At 43.4% G+C, this 16,138-nt stretch overlaps 3 protein-coding genes across 8 annotated transcripts; 1 reads left to right on the top strand and 2 right to left on the bottom strand.

The window, feature by feature from the left end:
- Window positions 1-4,218: 4,218 nt before the first annotated feature.
- On the top strand, window positions 4,219-7,858 carry LOC100286356 (uncharacterized). 4 transcript variants are annotated; one of them, XM_020545119.3, is made up of 3 exons: window positions 4,219-4,527; window positions 5,887-5,976; window positions 6,671-7,858. In XM_020545119.3, exons 2-3 carry the CDS (start codon window positions 5,960-5,962, stop codon window positions 7,506-7,508), a joined length of 855 nt encoding a protein of 284 aa, XP_020400708.1. In that variant the 5' UTR covers window positions 4,219-4,527; window positions 5,887-5,959; the 3' UTR covers window positions 7,509-7,858. The 4 variants fall into 4 exon arrangements, with proteins under 4 accessions (XP_020400708.1, XP_008662077.1, NP_001152715.1 ...); XM_008663855.4 differs by having other exon boundaries at window positions 5,867-5,976; NM_001159243.1 differs by lacking the exon at window positions 5,887-5,976 and having other exon boundaries at window positions 4,273-4,527; window positions 6,671-7,648.
- Window positions 7,859-8,459: 601 nt separating this feature from the next.
- On the bottom strand, window positions 8,460-11,699 carry LOC100280225 (Syntaxin 81). The gene is made up of 7 exons (NM_001153155.2): window positions 11,342-11,699; window positions 11,168-11,251; window positions 10,884-10,988; window positions 10,105-10,254; window positions 9,245-9,499; window positions 9,016-9,147; window positions 8,460-8,774 (listed from the first exon to the last, which is right to left on the bottom strand). Exons 1-7 carry the CDS (start codon window positions 11,417-11,419, stop codon window positions 8,628-8,630), a joined length of 951 nt encoding a protein of 316 aa, NP_001146627.1. The 5' UTR covers window positions 11,420-11,699; the 3' UTR covers window positions 8,460-8,627.
- A 505-nt stretch (window positions 11,700-12,204) lies between these two features.
- On the bottom strand, window positions 12,205-15,864 carry LOC118473601 (protein LURP-one-related 6). Of its 3 annotated transcripts, none has more exons than XM_035963507.1 (6): window positions 15,221-15,863; window positions 14,850-14,967; window positions 14,729-14,775; window positions 13,356-14,397; window positions 12,871-12,909; window positions 12,205-12,791 (listed from the first exon to the last, which is right to left on the bottom strand). In XM_035963507.1, exons 1-4 carry the CDS (start codon window positions 15,293-15,295, stop codon window positions 14,191-14,193), a joined length of 447 nt encoding a protein of 148 aa, XP_035819400.1. In that variant the 5' UTR covers window positions 15,296-15,863; the 3' UTR covers window positions 12,205-12,791; window positions 12,871-12,909; window positions 13,356-14,190. The 3 variants fall into 3 exon arrangements, with proteins under 3 accessions (XP_035819400.1, XP_035819402.1, XP_035819401.1); XM_035963509.1 differs by having other exon boundaries at window positions 12,208-13,485; window positions 13,812-13,847; window positions 14,143-14,397; window positions 15,221-15,864; XM_035963508.1 differs by having other exon boundaries at window positions 12,208-13,485; window positions 13,812-13,888; window positions 14,143-14,397.
- Window positions 15,865-16,138: the final 274 nt, after the last annotated feature.

Below are 16,138 nucleotides of genomic sequence, written 5' to 3'. Positions count from 1 at the left end.
CTTCGAATGCGCACATAGTCGAAGAAGTAATATCGGAAAACCCGAGGACCATGGATATGGGAAATCCTGATGTGTCCTTAAGGGTAGATGAACTTGCTACCAATTATATTGAAACTGGTGAAACCTTTGACCGCAAGGCTACTGTAGTCGACTCTTATTTCTCTGAACAAGTTGCTGACATCCTTAATGATCTAGATCCTAAATCCATGGTAGAGTGTAGAAAACGCTCAGACTGGAATCAGTGGAAAGAAGCTATTGAAAAAGAGATTGCCTCGCTTTATAAAAGAGAAGTATTCTCGGAAGTGATGTTAACACCTAAAGGCACCTTCCCAGTAGGATACAAGTGGGTTTTCGTTCGTAAGCGAAACGAAAACAACGAAGTGGTGAGATATAAAGCAAGGTTAGTAGCACAAGGCTTTACGCAAAAGCCCGGCATTGATTATAATGAAACATATTCTCCAGTAATGAGTGGCATAACATTTCGATACTTAATTTCACTGGCAGTACAAAATCGTCTATCTTTGCAGTTGATGGACGTAGTAACCGCATATTTATATGGGTCACTGGATTCGGAAATTTATATGAAAGTTCCAGATGGAATAAATATACCGAATCCATCGGCAAATCGTAACATGTATTGTGTAAAGTTGAAAAAGTCACTGTATGGCTTAAAACAATCAGGGCGAATGTGGTACAATCGCTTAAGTGAATTCCTTTCTCTTAAAGGATACACTAATAATGATGATTGTCCATGTGTGTTCATTAAGAAGTCCTCCACTGGATTTTGTATCATTTCAGTATATGTTGATGACCTCAATATTATTGGAAGCGAAAAAGATATAAATGAAGCACGTCATCATTTAAAGACGGAATTTGAGATGAAGGATTTGGGTCAAACCAAATCTTTTCTATAGTAGAAGTCAAGACCCTACTTTAATTGGATATACTGATGCTGGCTATTTATCTGATCCCCATAATGCCAGATCTCAAACCGGTTTTGTATTTTTACAGGGTGGAACTGCTATCTCTTGGAAATCATCCAAACAAACTTTGGTAGCTACCTCCACTAATCATTCTGAAATTATTGCATTATATGAAGCCTCTAAGGAGTGTACTTGGCTTCGCAGAATGATAAACCACATAACGCAGTCATGTGGCATTGGTTCAATTAACTCACCAACCATTATCTATGAAGATAATGCTGCCTGTGTTGTTCAGATGGAGACTGGTTATATAAAAAGTAATATTACAAAACATATTGCACCAAAATTGTTTTACCCTCATGAGTTACAAAAGGATGGGGAAATAAACATTTTGCAAACTAAGTCATGTGATAATCTTGGTGACTTATTTACAAAGTCATTACCATATTCCACATTTTCGAAATATGTTAAAGGAATAGGTATGAGACGACTTAGAGATTTGCAGGAATCAGGGGGAGTATCACTCTCCAAAATATAATCTAGTTGACATTATATTATACTCTTTTCTTTCTATGGATTTTTCCCTCGATGAGGTTTTACCATATAAAGTTTTTAATGAGGTAATATCAATATAGGACATATGTCATATCATCTATTTTTCCCACAGGGTTTTTACAAGATAATAATAGACATAATAGATTAGAGATTGTTAGTTTATATATTCCAAGTTGATCTCAATAAAATGGATTCGATCAAGGGGGAGTGTTAAGAATTAATTCTACGGTGATCTCATCTTTATGAAAAGACACCCGTTCAGGAAAAGGTACAACCGTTCGTCGCCAGGATGCATGAAGCAAAGGACTCCGGAAAATAGAAATAGTTAGTGATTAGGTGTCTGTTAGAAAAGGTGTCTGTTAGTGAAAAGTTGTAACTCTTTCTCTCTCTCTGTAATCCACGAAGGGGTACAAAGACACCCCTTCACTGTGTATAAATATGTACTAGATCAATGGAAAGGGACTACGAGTTCTCATTCTCTGTTCACACAACCGTTTACTTTTAACATCTTGTTTGCTCTCCGCGACGACCGGACGGACTCAGGCCATAGGCCAATGATTGCTCGTGCCGTCGTGCGCGGAGCGGGTCGGAGCCCGTCAGCCCGGAGGGCAGCGCGCCCCATATAACTTATCGCGTCACGTAGTACGCCCGACCAGATGAGAACGCGACAGGCGCAAGGGCCGCCGTACCAACTCAGGCCTTGTTCGGTTACATGGGATATAATCCCACCATGGATTTAATCCGGGTATGGATTGGGTGAATCCATATCTCACACCCAATCCTATGGTGGGATTAAATCCATCAACAAATCCATGTGACTTTCAAAGCTAGTTATTCTTTTGATCCATGAATTCTAATGTAAACTTGTGCAATATCTCATGGATTTGTTCCATACCTAATGGGCTATGGATAGAATCCATGTCTTCCATAGTTTAAAAAATTCTCAAACCTTTGGGTTATATTCCATGATGGGTTTAACCGAATAAAAAAAATTACGTAGTCATGGATTATTTTGGGGCATGGATTGAGCCATGGATTTAATTCCAATCCATGCTAATCCAGAGCGGGATTGGTGTAAACGAACAAAGCCTCAACGGCGCTGTGGCCACTGCCCGCACCAGATGAGAACGCAACAGACGCTCGCAGTGAATGAATGCCACGTGAATCTGCCTTGCTCGAATGGTCAAACGGCCACCTATCCGGATGGCAGGACACGGTTTTAGCTGGACTGGTTTGGTTTTAGCTGGACCCCCCTAGTTTTCACTTTGGCGGTTCTGCTTGCGTTTTTCCGTCGCCCGTGTGGTGCCAGTGGCACACTGGTTTTGTGGAAAACGGTGGCTGATTGGTCAGGGGAGGCGCCGCCATTTAACCCCTGCAGCTGCTAGCGACGGCCCATGGATGGATGGCACCCACCATATGCTCGATGAAATGACTACAAGGTCTAGCTCTCTCAAGAGGGAAAGTTATTTGTATGCGCAAATATTCTTTCTCTGGTGAAAAAACTTTGGTCTCTAATTCGTTAGAGCATACTAAAATATACTGAAGTTTTTAGTATGCGGTTACGTTGAGCGAAGCACCTATCAACTATCATGCTGGCCGTGGAAATTTTTTATATGCCATAACTTGAATCTTCCTCTCCGGCATACCCTGTTCTTGATAAAAAAAGGAAAACTTTCGCTGCTGAAATTTGCAGAAAGAAATAAAAAAAAATGTTCTGTGTTTCGGTACACTGAGTCAAATATCCGCATTCATTAGATGATGGTTTTATGAACACTTGCGAAGTTTGTTGCATTTACTAGCACTAGATGATGATTTTAGGAGTAATTGACAAGTTTGTTGCAATTGTTAAAGGTTGTCTGCGGTTGGACATATAACCAGAGACTCTCGAACAGTTGAATTTTTGTTGTTGTCCTACAGACTAAGGCATTTTTTTATTTATATGTTAATATGTGTGTACACCTTTTGGCTACCTTGGCTGTTGGCCCACCAGGAGTATGCCCCTCCATTTGCAATATTCTGCATACGTGTTTTCAACGCTTTAATAAATCTTGAGATGAGCAGATATATCTTAACAACGATCTAGGTGATGTTTGGTTCGTATATTTATAACGTGATAGATAACTTGGTAACATTAAACCACGTTTGTTTAAATCCACCGTAATTGTAGAAATTGACGATCTATTCAAACTTATTACCACTAATAGTCGAGTATGGATCATTACTATTGTTATTTAATTTATATTTCGTGAACCAAACAACATCCTAGATCTTTAGGTACGACTGGTTCAGTTCGGTGTGTATGTTTTTATATCAGTTCGGTGTGCCTTGTGGGAACACGACTCATGGTATATATCTTAACTCTATTTGGTTTTTTTAGTCCTGAAATAGTCTTAGAAGAGACTAAAAGTATCCAGAACACATTAAATTACTCATAAGATGACTAAGATGCCCTTATTATTCTTGAATCCTTACCATTTTTGGAACGCAACTGAAATAAATAAGGAGCAATATGTGGAATTAATATGGTTTAGTTTATATTTTAGTTCTAATGTTTAGCAATTTAGATACTAAACGAGAGTAAAAAGAGACTGATCTTTAGTAACCAGACATGACCTTAATCAAGAACGCCGAAGCCAATGGTTTTATCCAATGGTTTAAGATAACTATTGTTTTAATATTTTTTTATTTTTAAGATGCTTTTAAAGACGTTATTGGCTTCTTGCGAGCCAAGCGGGGCTGTTGTTTTCTCCCTCCCCCATCGTTATATACCCCTACGGAGCCTCTTCTCATCAGCCTGCTCCTTATCGCCGGCTGCCGTGCCGCCGCGTCCTGCTCCCCGCTCCCGTGTTCGTCGTCCGAAGCACCGCCGAGCGCCGCGGCCTCGCGCCAGCGCCACCGCCCAGAAACCATCTTTCCCTCCCGCGCCGCTGAGCCCATAGCCCATATCGGGGCCTCGTTCGACTTCGACCGAAGCGCGCTGTGTCAAATTTCTGCGACCTTGCCGCCGCCTTCATCATTCTGGAGCTCGGATTGATTTCTTCCTTTGCTGGTAAGGAACTCGTTATCTTTGCTTGCACGGCTTGTTGTTTCCTTGTTCGGTAATCGGATGGATTGCTCCGAGAGTCTGTTCTGTCTGGTCTCCGCTTCCGTTGTGCTTGATAAAAGCCAAATCTGGGCCTCTCTCCCTGAGACGGATTCTCCAACCCGTCCATTATTTCTTTGCTGTGCTGGATTCGTGTGCAGCTACCAGTTTAGTTTATGTTCCAAAAGGTTTCATTCGACCCTTCTCCCTGGGGCTACAGATTGCGTCGATTTGCATATCTATTTCAACCTAGCCTTCAATACCTGGTTCTGAAGAAATTTCTCTTGTATGGGTGCGTTTGCTTGGTACCCATGTGGCCATTTTTTTTTTCTTTTTTGAAACCTACTAGTACTTGTGCGAATCGTGGCGCACGTTCTGTGTTATTTGAAGATGGTGCTTTGTTCTTGGTCCTGAAGTCCTGATATAGCTTTAGTGTGTATAGTTAAATGCATCACGGAACATGTGGAATATATGATAGAGGCCGCCAAATTCACTGGCACGCCTAAATTTAGATCAAACTATTGTGGAAACGCGCTCAAAACCATAGTATGGTAGCTCGTACACGTGCAACCTTGCGGCTTGTTTATTTCTGGAGTTTTACAGCTTCTGTTGGTCAAACACGACCTTCACCTTCAGTACCAAATCTGACTGCATATCTAATTATCTATTAGGGCAGTCATTAACCGCAAAGCAAAACATGAACGGTAGGGAAATGGTCTCTTTGAGCTTCATTTGTAGGTACTTGATGTAATTAAGATGCTAACTTAGAAAAGACACACCGAAGCTTTACTTGTATATAAAAACGTGGTCATGGCACATATGGGACCAGAGCGAATTAGAAATTCTCACGAAGCTGGTGGACAAACTATTCATTGTTTCCTGATCAGAGTACACAGCACAGTAGGTGCAATTATCACTGGGTTATTCTAGTTGTAAGTTGTTGCTGATAACCAAATGTTTAAATGATGATCTTTTCAGTGTTTTTGGTTCCATTGAACATGCCAAGTGTTGTAGCTAGTCTAGCATTGTTGCAGTCCACATCAGTACCCCCACCTATTGTTGTTTTTCAATGATGCTCCTTTGGAAGAAGCTCCACAACCACAAAAAAATATCAACATGTCACCCAAGCGTATGTTGGAGATAAGGACGGACACCTTTAGCCTATCTCATACTTCGTTGTTTATTCATATATGCTCTTTTGGTCTTCTCCAGCCGTTTATTTTGTTAGAATATGTGGTAATCTGTTCAGGACCTGCCAGCCTTTGTCAAAAGTCCACGTTTGCGACCTTTTTTAAAACTTGAATAGTTTTCTATTTTCTTCCCGAGGCAATTTCGAGCTGGCAATGATAGTTCTTACCTTGACCAAGGAGCCAAGTCTTGGAGTCAATATTATGCTGCCATGCACATTGCAATAAAGTGAGTGGTTTCGTTTCCTTGCTGACATAAGTTACCTAATCTCTGATAGATAGATTCTTGGGTAACTTGTCAATGGCACAAAAAGTAGCATGCGGATAACTATAAAAAAGGGAATGGAAACAAAGCGCAACAGCTGTAGTCACCAGTACTAAATTATTCGAGAATCCATGACTGCTGACTCACACTACTAGGTACTAAAAATATTGGAGAATCTATCACTGCACTCGGGCTACTATAGGAAAGGCGATGGATTCTTGGGTAGAAGCGCAGCCAGCATAGACTCTCAAGGACATTTGCCTCTTAACACGATTTGGAGGACCTAACATTTGCTTCAGTTGTCACACTTGTTCAATGTATTCGGATAGAGTCCCCAGGACAGGACAGGATGATGTGGTGGTGGTCCTTATTTATTTCAATTGATTTTCTGTTGTCTGTACGCTTAGCTCCGCCTCTGCCTCAGAATCCAGCATGTATTAAAAACTAGAAACGTGGTTTGCGGTTTGCTTCGTTGCTTCCGGTCTTCTTTCTTGCACTTCTTTAGTCCTCCCACACGGTTAGTTAGGTGTCCGAATATCATGAACATCTTCGAATGCTTAGACTCCCTTATCATTTTGTGCAATGAGTTCTGGCGTGTTGCTTTATCAAAATTGTATGTGTTCCTACTGACCACCTCTGGTTTCTCCGTCTACTGCAGTGCTGTCATTACCGAACTAAAGCAGTTTCTGAGAGCAAGCGTCACAATCGCCATGGAAGCTGGGAGAATGGATCAGCCTTGCATGGCTTCTATCAATAGCCAGCCTTTCGTGGCTGATACTGAGCCAGTGAAGAAAGCCAGTGGGGACATGCCTGCGGCGCCGACAGGAAGCGGGTGCTTCGACTGCAACATCTGCCTTGATTTTGCAGCAGAACCAGTGGTTACCCTCTGTGGTCATCTCTACTGCTGGCCTTGCATCTACGAGTGGCTGCGCCCTGGGGTGGAGTCAACCGCCAGCGACAACGGCAGTTCGGCAAGGCGGCAATGCCCTGTATGCAAGGCAACACTCTCACCGGACACCCTTGTGCCGCTATACGGCCGCGGAGGGAGCTCAAAGAAGTCACTGGATGGCATGGCCATCCCGCGCCGCCCCATGGTACACCGGGAGGCTGTCGAGCAACAGAATGCACGGAGCCATGTCAATGACCAGCACTACCACCAGAGCACGGGAGACAGCCCTCAGCACCAGCCATTGATGCAGGCGCACCACCATCCCGTCCCCCCTGGGTTCGACTTCATATACCCTCCAGCGCCGGTAGGGCGTGGTTTGATCCACTCGACTGCCGGAGGGGTGCTCGGAGGGATGGCAGAGGTTGTGCTCCCGTGGGTGCTCCGTGGCCAGCTGCCAGCCAGCTTGCACTACACGAGCCCATACCATGTTGCGGCACAGAACGTGAACCCCAGGCTGAGGCGGCAACAGATGGAAATAGAGAGGTCCCTGCACCAGATCTGGTTCTTCCTCTTTGTGTTTGTGCTGCTGTGCCTGCTCTTGTTCTGAGACAGAGGACTGTTCTATATGCCTCTCTGTAGATATTGAAGAGGGGGAGAGAGGGATACTAATGGATGATGCGTATAGTAGACAGGGTAATGGTCTGTATCGACAAGCATGCTGATATAGAGTTGTAATATGATGAGACATGGGAGGTGAAATGTATATTTCATTCTTCTCGTCATAACGTCAGCGGTTTCCTGATCTATCGCTGTTGGCCTGTTAGGTAGGTTGCCTACCTGACATGTCTTCATGTCAGGGCCTTCGATTTGCTCATTTGCATATGTAAATCGAAAATGATGTTTTGGCTACCAATGTCTGCGTCCTCTTCAATCCCTGTTCCGAAATTGATACGGCAATTTTGTAGCCAGGACCTCAGGTGCACAACAGCACAAGTGCATTTTCCTTCTATATGTGATTACATGCATCTGACGCTGATCCGGGCCATTATATGTATGTGGTATATTGATCGGAGCCAATATAGATTGGCGTGAAAGCTAACAGGGAAGAGAAAAAAAAACTCGCAGGTCAAGGGGTAAGACAGCCTCCCGGCATTATATTAAGAAAAAGACCTTCTCACACAGGTCGAGAAAACCCTCGAACCCCTGCTCCACTCATACACAGCGGCATCGAAGCCCATGTGAGAACGACCACGACCGGGGCTGAGCCTTAGACCTGTGCTTTGGCATGGGACAGACGAGGAGATTTTTTTAACCACAGCCTGAAATTCGCTCCCACAGGGAGTCGAACCCAGAACGAGTGCTACTCAGACCACCTAACCAACTCAGCTAGACCACCTAACCAACTCAGCTAGAGGCCCTTTCGCAAGAGCAAAGAAAATATCGACTTCAATGCTTAAGGTACTCTGGATGACGACGACGCTGTTGACAACTGACTGGAAATGGCCTGATGCCCTGACCACTGTCTGTCCTCTCTACAATCCCATCGCTTCTGTAGCTTGCACGTCAGAAATGAAATGACAAATCCCGGCGTATTCAGATGAACAGCAGCTTGATCACTACTCTTAGAAAGTAACAGACTACCTAAAAGGTTTGGACTTCAAGACAGACCAGCTTTCATAATTTAACCATTTCCCATGAACAGCATACAATGTCTTCATATGCTAACTCAGTTGTTGTACCAGTCAAGAAAAAGAACCGAGAAAGTGAGAACAAAGAAGAAGAGGAGGAGAAAGGTTCTACTGCTGCTGTTGCGCTGGATCGCCTGGGATAGCTCCTTGTTCCCACGCTCCACGTTATTCGTAGCTTCAACAGCCTGCGTCGAGATAACAACCAGGTTTCATATAGCGCATATCCAAATTATGCGTTCTTTCAGTTAACGGAAGGAAAAAAACTGACCATGGAGGAAATTATTATAATTCTAGACTGTGTTACAAAGCTCTTTCATGGGACCATTATACTTTTCTGGTACATTCTAACATTCCACATTTTATGTTCACATAGGAAAACACAAGTAACATATAAACTGGTAGAATAGGATCAAACAAATCCTATACCTGGTCATACAAATACTGGATTTGTTGAGCTTGTTGTAGAACATGTGTTGACATAAGATGGTTAAGTGCTGACATTTCTATCATCTTTGTCTCCGTTTCTTGGACAGCATCAAGAAGACTTGTCAACTCCACCTGAGAAGAGTTTCAGCATACACATGTCGCATAGTAGTTTAAGTAAAATAACCAAGTTTTTCACTAAAGAATAGTTTATATACCATCCACGTATTACCTGGAGGGCTTTTGTTTCATCATCCAGTAGTTGTTCTTGAACTCTCATAGGTGCTGTGGACGCTTCCTGATCTACAATCTTTGATACATCAGATTTTAGAACAAGACTGGACTTGGACGGTTCAGCAGGTTTTTTTTCTGGTCTCTTCTGATTCTTCCTTGGCATAGCTCTGTTAATAGCATCTTGAAAACGCATGGACCGAAGACGATCGAATTGAGCAGTTACCGAGTGGAGACGCTCACTTAAAATTAGAACCTGGTAAAGTTCAACACAGAATAAACAGCTTACTGGAGCTGGGCACAAGAAAATTCCTAAGACTACTGCAAAAAAATTGTAGTTCAGACTTAGAACTGATGATTGACTGCTACTAAGATTTGGATATTAGAGAAAAATGAACAACAAAGAAAAATAGAGGTAGGTACTCGCCTGTACATGCTCTTACCTATGCAGCCCTGAACAAGAAAATGAAAGTAGATATTATTCAAGTTCACCTGTTTTGACTAGGCAATCTGTCCTCTAAAAATCACACTGTATAATTTTTATCCTACCAAATGAAATCAACCAATCAAAGTCTGATATCCTACTACCAGCTAGTGAAATATGCATCCAGCTCAAAAATTTGGAAAGGAAATGTTGAAAACAATCAATCCTCAACAGGATGACCTGCTCAATTGGCTCTAATAAAAAGAAATCTTGGATCATAAATTCATAATACATGTAGAAACCGTAACAGGTATCTAAGGAATTACTTTGCGTCATCTCTAAATGGAATGCATTCAGGTCAGTTCTACTGCTAAATACCTCAAAGAACAAATTAACCTTTTAACTTATAACAGCAATGGTAAGGAGAATAACCATACCACACCATGCTGATGAGCTATCAAGTCCAACCGGGAACTCCCATCCCTAGTGCCAAGCCATGTCTTTCCACTTCCATTCTTCTCTTCTTCTTGGATCCTGTTCTTTAGGATATCAATCTGTTCCTTGCATGCTTTTACAAAAACACCAATCTAATATGCATTGAGTAGTTAGAAATAAGTACTAGGTTGATAACAGAAAGCAGGTTATATGAATCAATGTGCAGCGTGCCAGTATGAATATAGGTTGTCAAGCCAATAGTCTATACAAGAGGAACATTCCACTATATCCAAACGTAGATTAATAGTGTGCAGAGAGAAGCACAGCCTACATTAACTGACTGTTTGAACATCAAGGAGGATACTGATCGTGCATATATATACAGGCTCTTAAGCAATTTTTTAGGGCTTGCAGTCTTCGATAATTGTAATCCAAGATTAGATTTGTACAGTTGTGAAAAAAACTTGGCAGCCAAGTATATAATTTACAAAAAGGTACATGACATGGTACAGCTACAACAATAGGTATCTTTTGTGCAATTGAGCTTCAGCCTCCAGGCATAAAAGCTTCCATTGAAGTTTTCAAACATTGAAGGCTTCAAGCATATTACAATGCTAGAGAATTGTAATGCAGTGCCAAACAGGCAAACAGCACACTAGACAATTCTTTTATGAACATTAAGCACATGGGTTGAGTAATACACACATTTAAGATTTCATGCAGGCGCCATCACAGGAAAAGTGATAGCAAATCAAAACAAACGACACAGTATACAACTTACTTCATGCTCAATGTTATCCCTCTCTTGCTCGGTAATGCGATGCAGGTCCACATAATCCCTCCTATGCTTCACTATGAACCTCTCGAGCTCCCTGATGCTCTCAAGCTACACATCAACAAAACCCATCAAACAACTATACTGGCAACCTGTCACCACATGCAAAACAGGAAAACAATCCGCTACACATCAACAAAATCCATCGAACAATTACACTGGCAACCTTCTCACCACATGCAAAACAGCAAAACACTGAAACAGGAAGGCAACACATTACAGACTCCTACCGTCTTGATGGCGGCATTAGTGAACGGCGATTTGGGCGACGGCTTCCGGATGATGAAAGACGACATCAGCGCAGCCAGTTGGGCCTACATAGCATACACAAACCAACACAATGAGTCAATGACTCACTGCGCTAAGGAAGGGGTGCGGATGGAGAGGACGTGGCCGCAACTCACCTCCGTGTATCCATGGGAGAGCGCGGCAACTCGGACGGCCTCCTTGAAGTCCTCCGTCCTGTCCCGAACCCTCGACATCGCCGAGAGAGCAGTAGCAGTAGCAGCCGCGGCCTCCTCCGGTCAGATCCACGGATGCTCTTGAGCCGGTGAGATGCGCTGGTCGTGCTATTATGGAACGCAAACGCAGGGGATCGGCAGGAAGAGCCTACAGCTGCACTTCGTATCGACAACGGTCGGTCGCCGGCGATCCAGCCCGTCGGATCGGGCGGCGAGGTGGGAGCGAGGTCGAAGACGGGTCGTCAAGATGGGAGACGCTTTTCTGTGTAGGCGTGTACAGAGGCGCCACATCGCGGCCTACGACCAGTGGGACCCACACCTTCGGGCTATATCCAGGAGATGGTGTAATATCCCGCGTATTATAATCTCAAACAAACGCTAGTAGGTGCCCGTGCGTTGCGACGTGACATAAGTTGTTGAAAGAGATTTATGGTTGCTCGTCCAATTCAATGATAGGCTATCGTTGTTGCTAGACACCATCATTTCAGTAAAGATATAAGTATCTGGGATAGGAAGGAGCGTGAAGTTCTACACAAAACCGAACAGGTGCTTGGCGGCTCCTAACTTGCGAAACACGATAGAGATCCTCTTGCATGGACGAAATCAATATGATAAAATACATTTATATAAAAAACACAAATAGTAGTAGAAATGCTGCTGTGATAGTGGAAATGTCAGCAAGAGTACTATATGAACAAATATGCTAGCATATGCAGTGTAGTTGTAACGAAAAATAGAGCGAGTGAAATGAGAAACATAAAAAACGTTGACGGAAGTTTAGTACCATTTTTCATGAATTAGTAACATAATACAAAGTTTAATTTGCTTTATGCATTCCATTTCCTTTCAAAACAATCTAGTTTAAATCATTACAATAACTTGTTTACTTATCACTTATCAGTACAATGCCAACTTCTCAAGCCTTGCATAGACACAAAACCTGTACAGACTTTCCTTTTTCTAGCACTACAAAAGTATGAAAACTCCCATGAGAAAAGTCAGTTTACATGGGAACGAGCAAACCTCAACAAGCGCCACTTTTACGGTCACTAACAACCAAAAAAAGTTTAAAATTCCAAGAAAGGTGATCATGCACACTGCAGGTCAAGAAGCACTCATGGCACGACACCTACTTTCATAGCTGGAGCAGCAGCAGGCTTGCTGGTTTCCTGCAGCGAGATGACGCTCTGTCAGTCTCAAAGGCGTCGACGAGTGCCTTCACCTTACTCTTCCTCGCCTCAGCGACTCGGTCACGTTGTTGAACAACCCTGGCTCCTGCTTTTTCGTTTCCTTCCTGTCCTGCCACCACCGCAGCACAACGACCTCGGCACCCATGTCTCTCGCTACAGCATCGTCGCAGCTCCTCCTACTTGTGATCCTGTCGCATCTGCTCCTGGATGTCGCAAATCAAAGGCACCCCGGGATTAAGGGGTAGCAGTGACATGTAACTCGAGTAAAATGCAGATGCTTACCTTTGCATCAAAATGGTGGTTCCTTGTTACTGTAACCAGCTGAAAGAGAGAAAAAATATGCAAGATGCAGTGAAGGAGATGAACTGCAATGAACTCTCTGACATCTATAAATTTCTGACATGTAAAACTCTCTATCATGCACAAATTAAAATCCTATGGAAGGATAGACTGAAGGATTGATTTTCAGTATTTCTCTTAGTTGTGTTAGCAGCCAAGTAATATATGTTTAACTAAATAGATGCAGTACTGTCTTGGTTTTCAGTCCAGAAGGTGAATGAGTGTCAAGTTAACAATTCCAATAATAAAATTGACATTGCCCGCATCTGATCAGCAACCACATATCTCGAAATGACTTGTAGGATAAAAATAAGACAGAGAACATCGCATTAATAGATCTAACAACATTGGATGTCCCTGATTCATGCTGCAAACTCTAATGCAATAACAAAACATGACCGTAAGAGTGAATTTCAGTGTTGACGCACCTAATGAGTTGAACAAAATGTCAGCCTGATGCCATTAAGATTCCTAGAAAAACAGGCACGATAGATGATGTAGCAGTAGCCGCAGCAGTAGAGGAAGTAGGGAGGCAGAGCTGGTGGAGCCACATCCAACCTACCAAGAAATGAGCAAGACTTTTAAGCATCCATACTTTTTTACCATCAACACTGATATTCTTTTTTTTCACAAGTGATGAATACCTAGGCTGGTCTGTAGGCAAGGGGAAAAATCAAACATACAGACTAAATGAAACTTAAACAAAAAACTAATTACCCAGACATAGCAATTGACCTGAGTGTTTAGCCTTGCAATATTTTTTTTGCTTCAGTCGTAATTGGACGACATCTATGTTGAGGCATGTTAAAAAAATTTAACTTGCTCCACACAGGAGCGAAGCCGCAACACAGATCAGAGGTGGAGGGCAGGCATTCGGAGCTCACCTCGGCAGGCGGGCAGTTGGGAGACTTGAGTGTTCTCTGGTATACAAAAATCTGATCATAAACCTTGCTTCCATGTACTGCATTTAAGAGAGACTAATAGCATAGTATCCCTGTTTTATGAGTTCTAGTGTGTGTCTGGTGATATGCTCTTGTTCCATGTTGTCTATTTAAATACAATGTCCAATTCAGTATTTATTTAGGCCATGTTTGGATATTTGGAATTAAAATTTATTCTAATAATCATAATTTATACATAGATCAATTAAGCTAATATGGTTATATGTGGAATATATTTGTAAACTACTGTTAGACATATAAAGGAAATACTTACATGTTGCATTTCTATGTATACTACTGTTATTTGATTGTCTGAAGTGATCTATGCATCGATCATATGACCAGAGAGTAGATATCCTCTGGAGGCATCTGCCTTGGAAAGCTTTAGATGTCTTCTATTTGTCCCATGTCTTTCTCCATGTATGCTGTCAAGAATTGCCATCACCCCAATGATGAAAGCTTGGTCATATCCTGACTGTACTTCCACATGGTAGAAGTCCTTGCCTCCCATCAGCTCTTTCTTACCCATCTGCAGAACATATACTATGTCTTTAGATCTCAACCCCTCTGACACTCAAATGCTGGTGGCATGAGTGTAATGCTGCCCTTAAACTTCTACACTTTCATACAAGTACTTGCAAACACATGTACATCACAGGGTAGCACTATTTCTAGAGACGGTTATACATTTTTCTTAGCCAAAAAAATGCACCATGTCTATAGACATCTAGATGTAGACATATTATTTTCTGCTCTCATGGGATATGCCTTTAATCTGTGACAACAAAAGGAATCTGCAAAGATAACGCACTACAAAAGCAGAGCTGTAGGGGATTTAGGATTAAAAAGGCGCGGCATACCTGGGCTACTATTTTTCTGGTGCAATCAACTATCGTACAGTCTCTACCTGCAAAAGATCCCCCAATTTCGAAATCCCAGTTTTTACATTGCCTCTTGGGTGCAATCAACATGAACTCTAACCTTGTGCTGTGCATGATTTCGGATCAGTTAGGCTAAAAACCAGCTTGTTTTTTCCTTGGTAATCCATGGAGTACCCATTCCATCTGTTCCTTGTGCTTAGTGCCTGGACGATTCCTCCCTGCGGTGTAGATTATTAACAGAAAGGAATTCACACATCTCCACAAAATTTTAGAGCTAGCTTGCCCAAGCAAAGTACGGAATAATGTAAAAAAAGCTCATAGGGATTAGATCAACTTGATAGAGCTACACTTGTCGACCTATCAATTAACTTCTGTTCAAGTGAAACACTCAAAATCATGGAAAAAAACAAGGAATCATGCACATCGATCTGTTCAAGGTTTGCTATTTTGCAGATGGGTACCTCTGGCTACCTGGGGCGGCGGTGGAGTGTCGACGGCGAGGCGACGATGAAGGTCGGCATTGACGCGGTCCGGAGTGGCAGCCATGGGCGGTGGCTGCGAAAACCCTAGAGATGCTGGTTGAGGAGGTTTGGGAACGGAGGAGCCGAAGCGAGCAGACGCGGATCGAGGAATCGCCTTCCAGGGAGACTACGGACGCAGAGAGAGCCGGGCGCAGCGGACGCGGATTCCTCGATCTCCTTCCATGGAGAGCTTGGGCGAGGACCGAGAGCCGGGGCGGCGATTTGGGGCGAGGCCGTGGGATTGCGGGAGAGAGAGTTGGGCGAGGAGAGCCGGGCGGGAGAGAGAGTGAGGGGTGCTGGTTCGCGGACGCGGCGCTGGGCACGAGGGGAGCAGAGGCGGTGGTCGCGGAGCGGAGGATGGCACGGCGGGACACGACGGGATGATGGAGCTAGGGGCGAAGACACGGCGGCAGTCACGGGATCTGGGGTCGCGGACGGGAGCGTGTGGAGGGGGCTCACGGACGGGGACGGGATGCAGGGAAGGGACGGCGCGGGCGAGGGCGAGATTGAAGGGAAAGGACGACGCGCGGGCGGTGGCGGGATTGCAGGGAGGAAGACGGCGCGGGCGGGGCTGGAGCGGGGGCACGGTAAGGGTGGTGGACGCCCTCGCTCCAGTCTTAAGGTGTAGTACAGATTTTCTAAATGATAAAATGGATATAACCTATAAAATACAGGTTGTGTTGTTTTACTTTTATACTATAACTAGGGTCATGCCCGTACGTTGCAACGGTTTTCATATATCTCATGGTAGACTTTTAATAATGATGAATGCATAAATTCGAAGGACTTGCATTGCTCAAATCTCCCAGAAATTGCACTAAAGCAAAAATAGGTAGAACTTGTTTAAACAGGACAGGTAGAAAAACAG

Source organism: Zea mays, chromosome 10 (genome assembly GCF_902167145.1).
Source record: "Zea mays cultivar B73 chromosome 10, Zm-B73-REFERENCE-NAM-5.0, whole genome shotgun sequence".
NCBI lineage: Eukaryota > Viridiplantae > Streptophyta > Magnoliopsida > Poales > Poaceae > Zea > Zea mays.
This window is presented reverse-complemented; position numbering and strand designations above follow the sequence as displayed.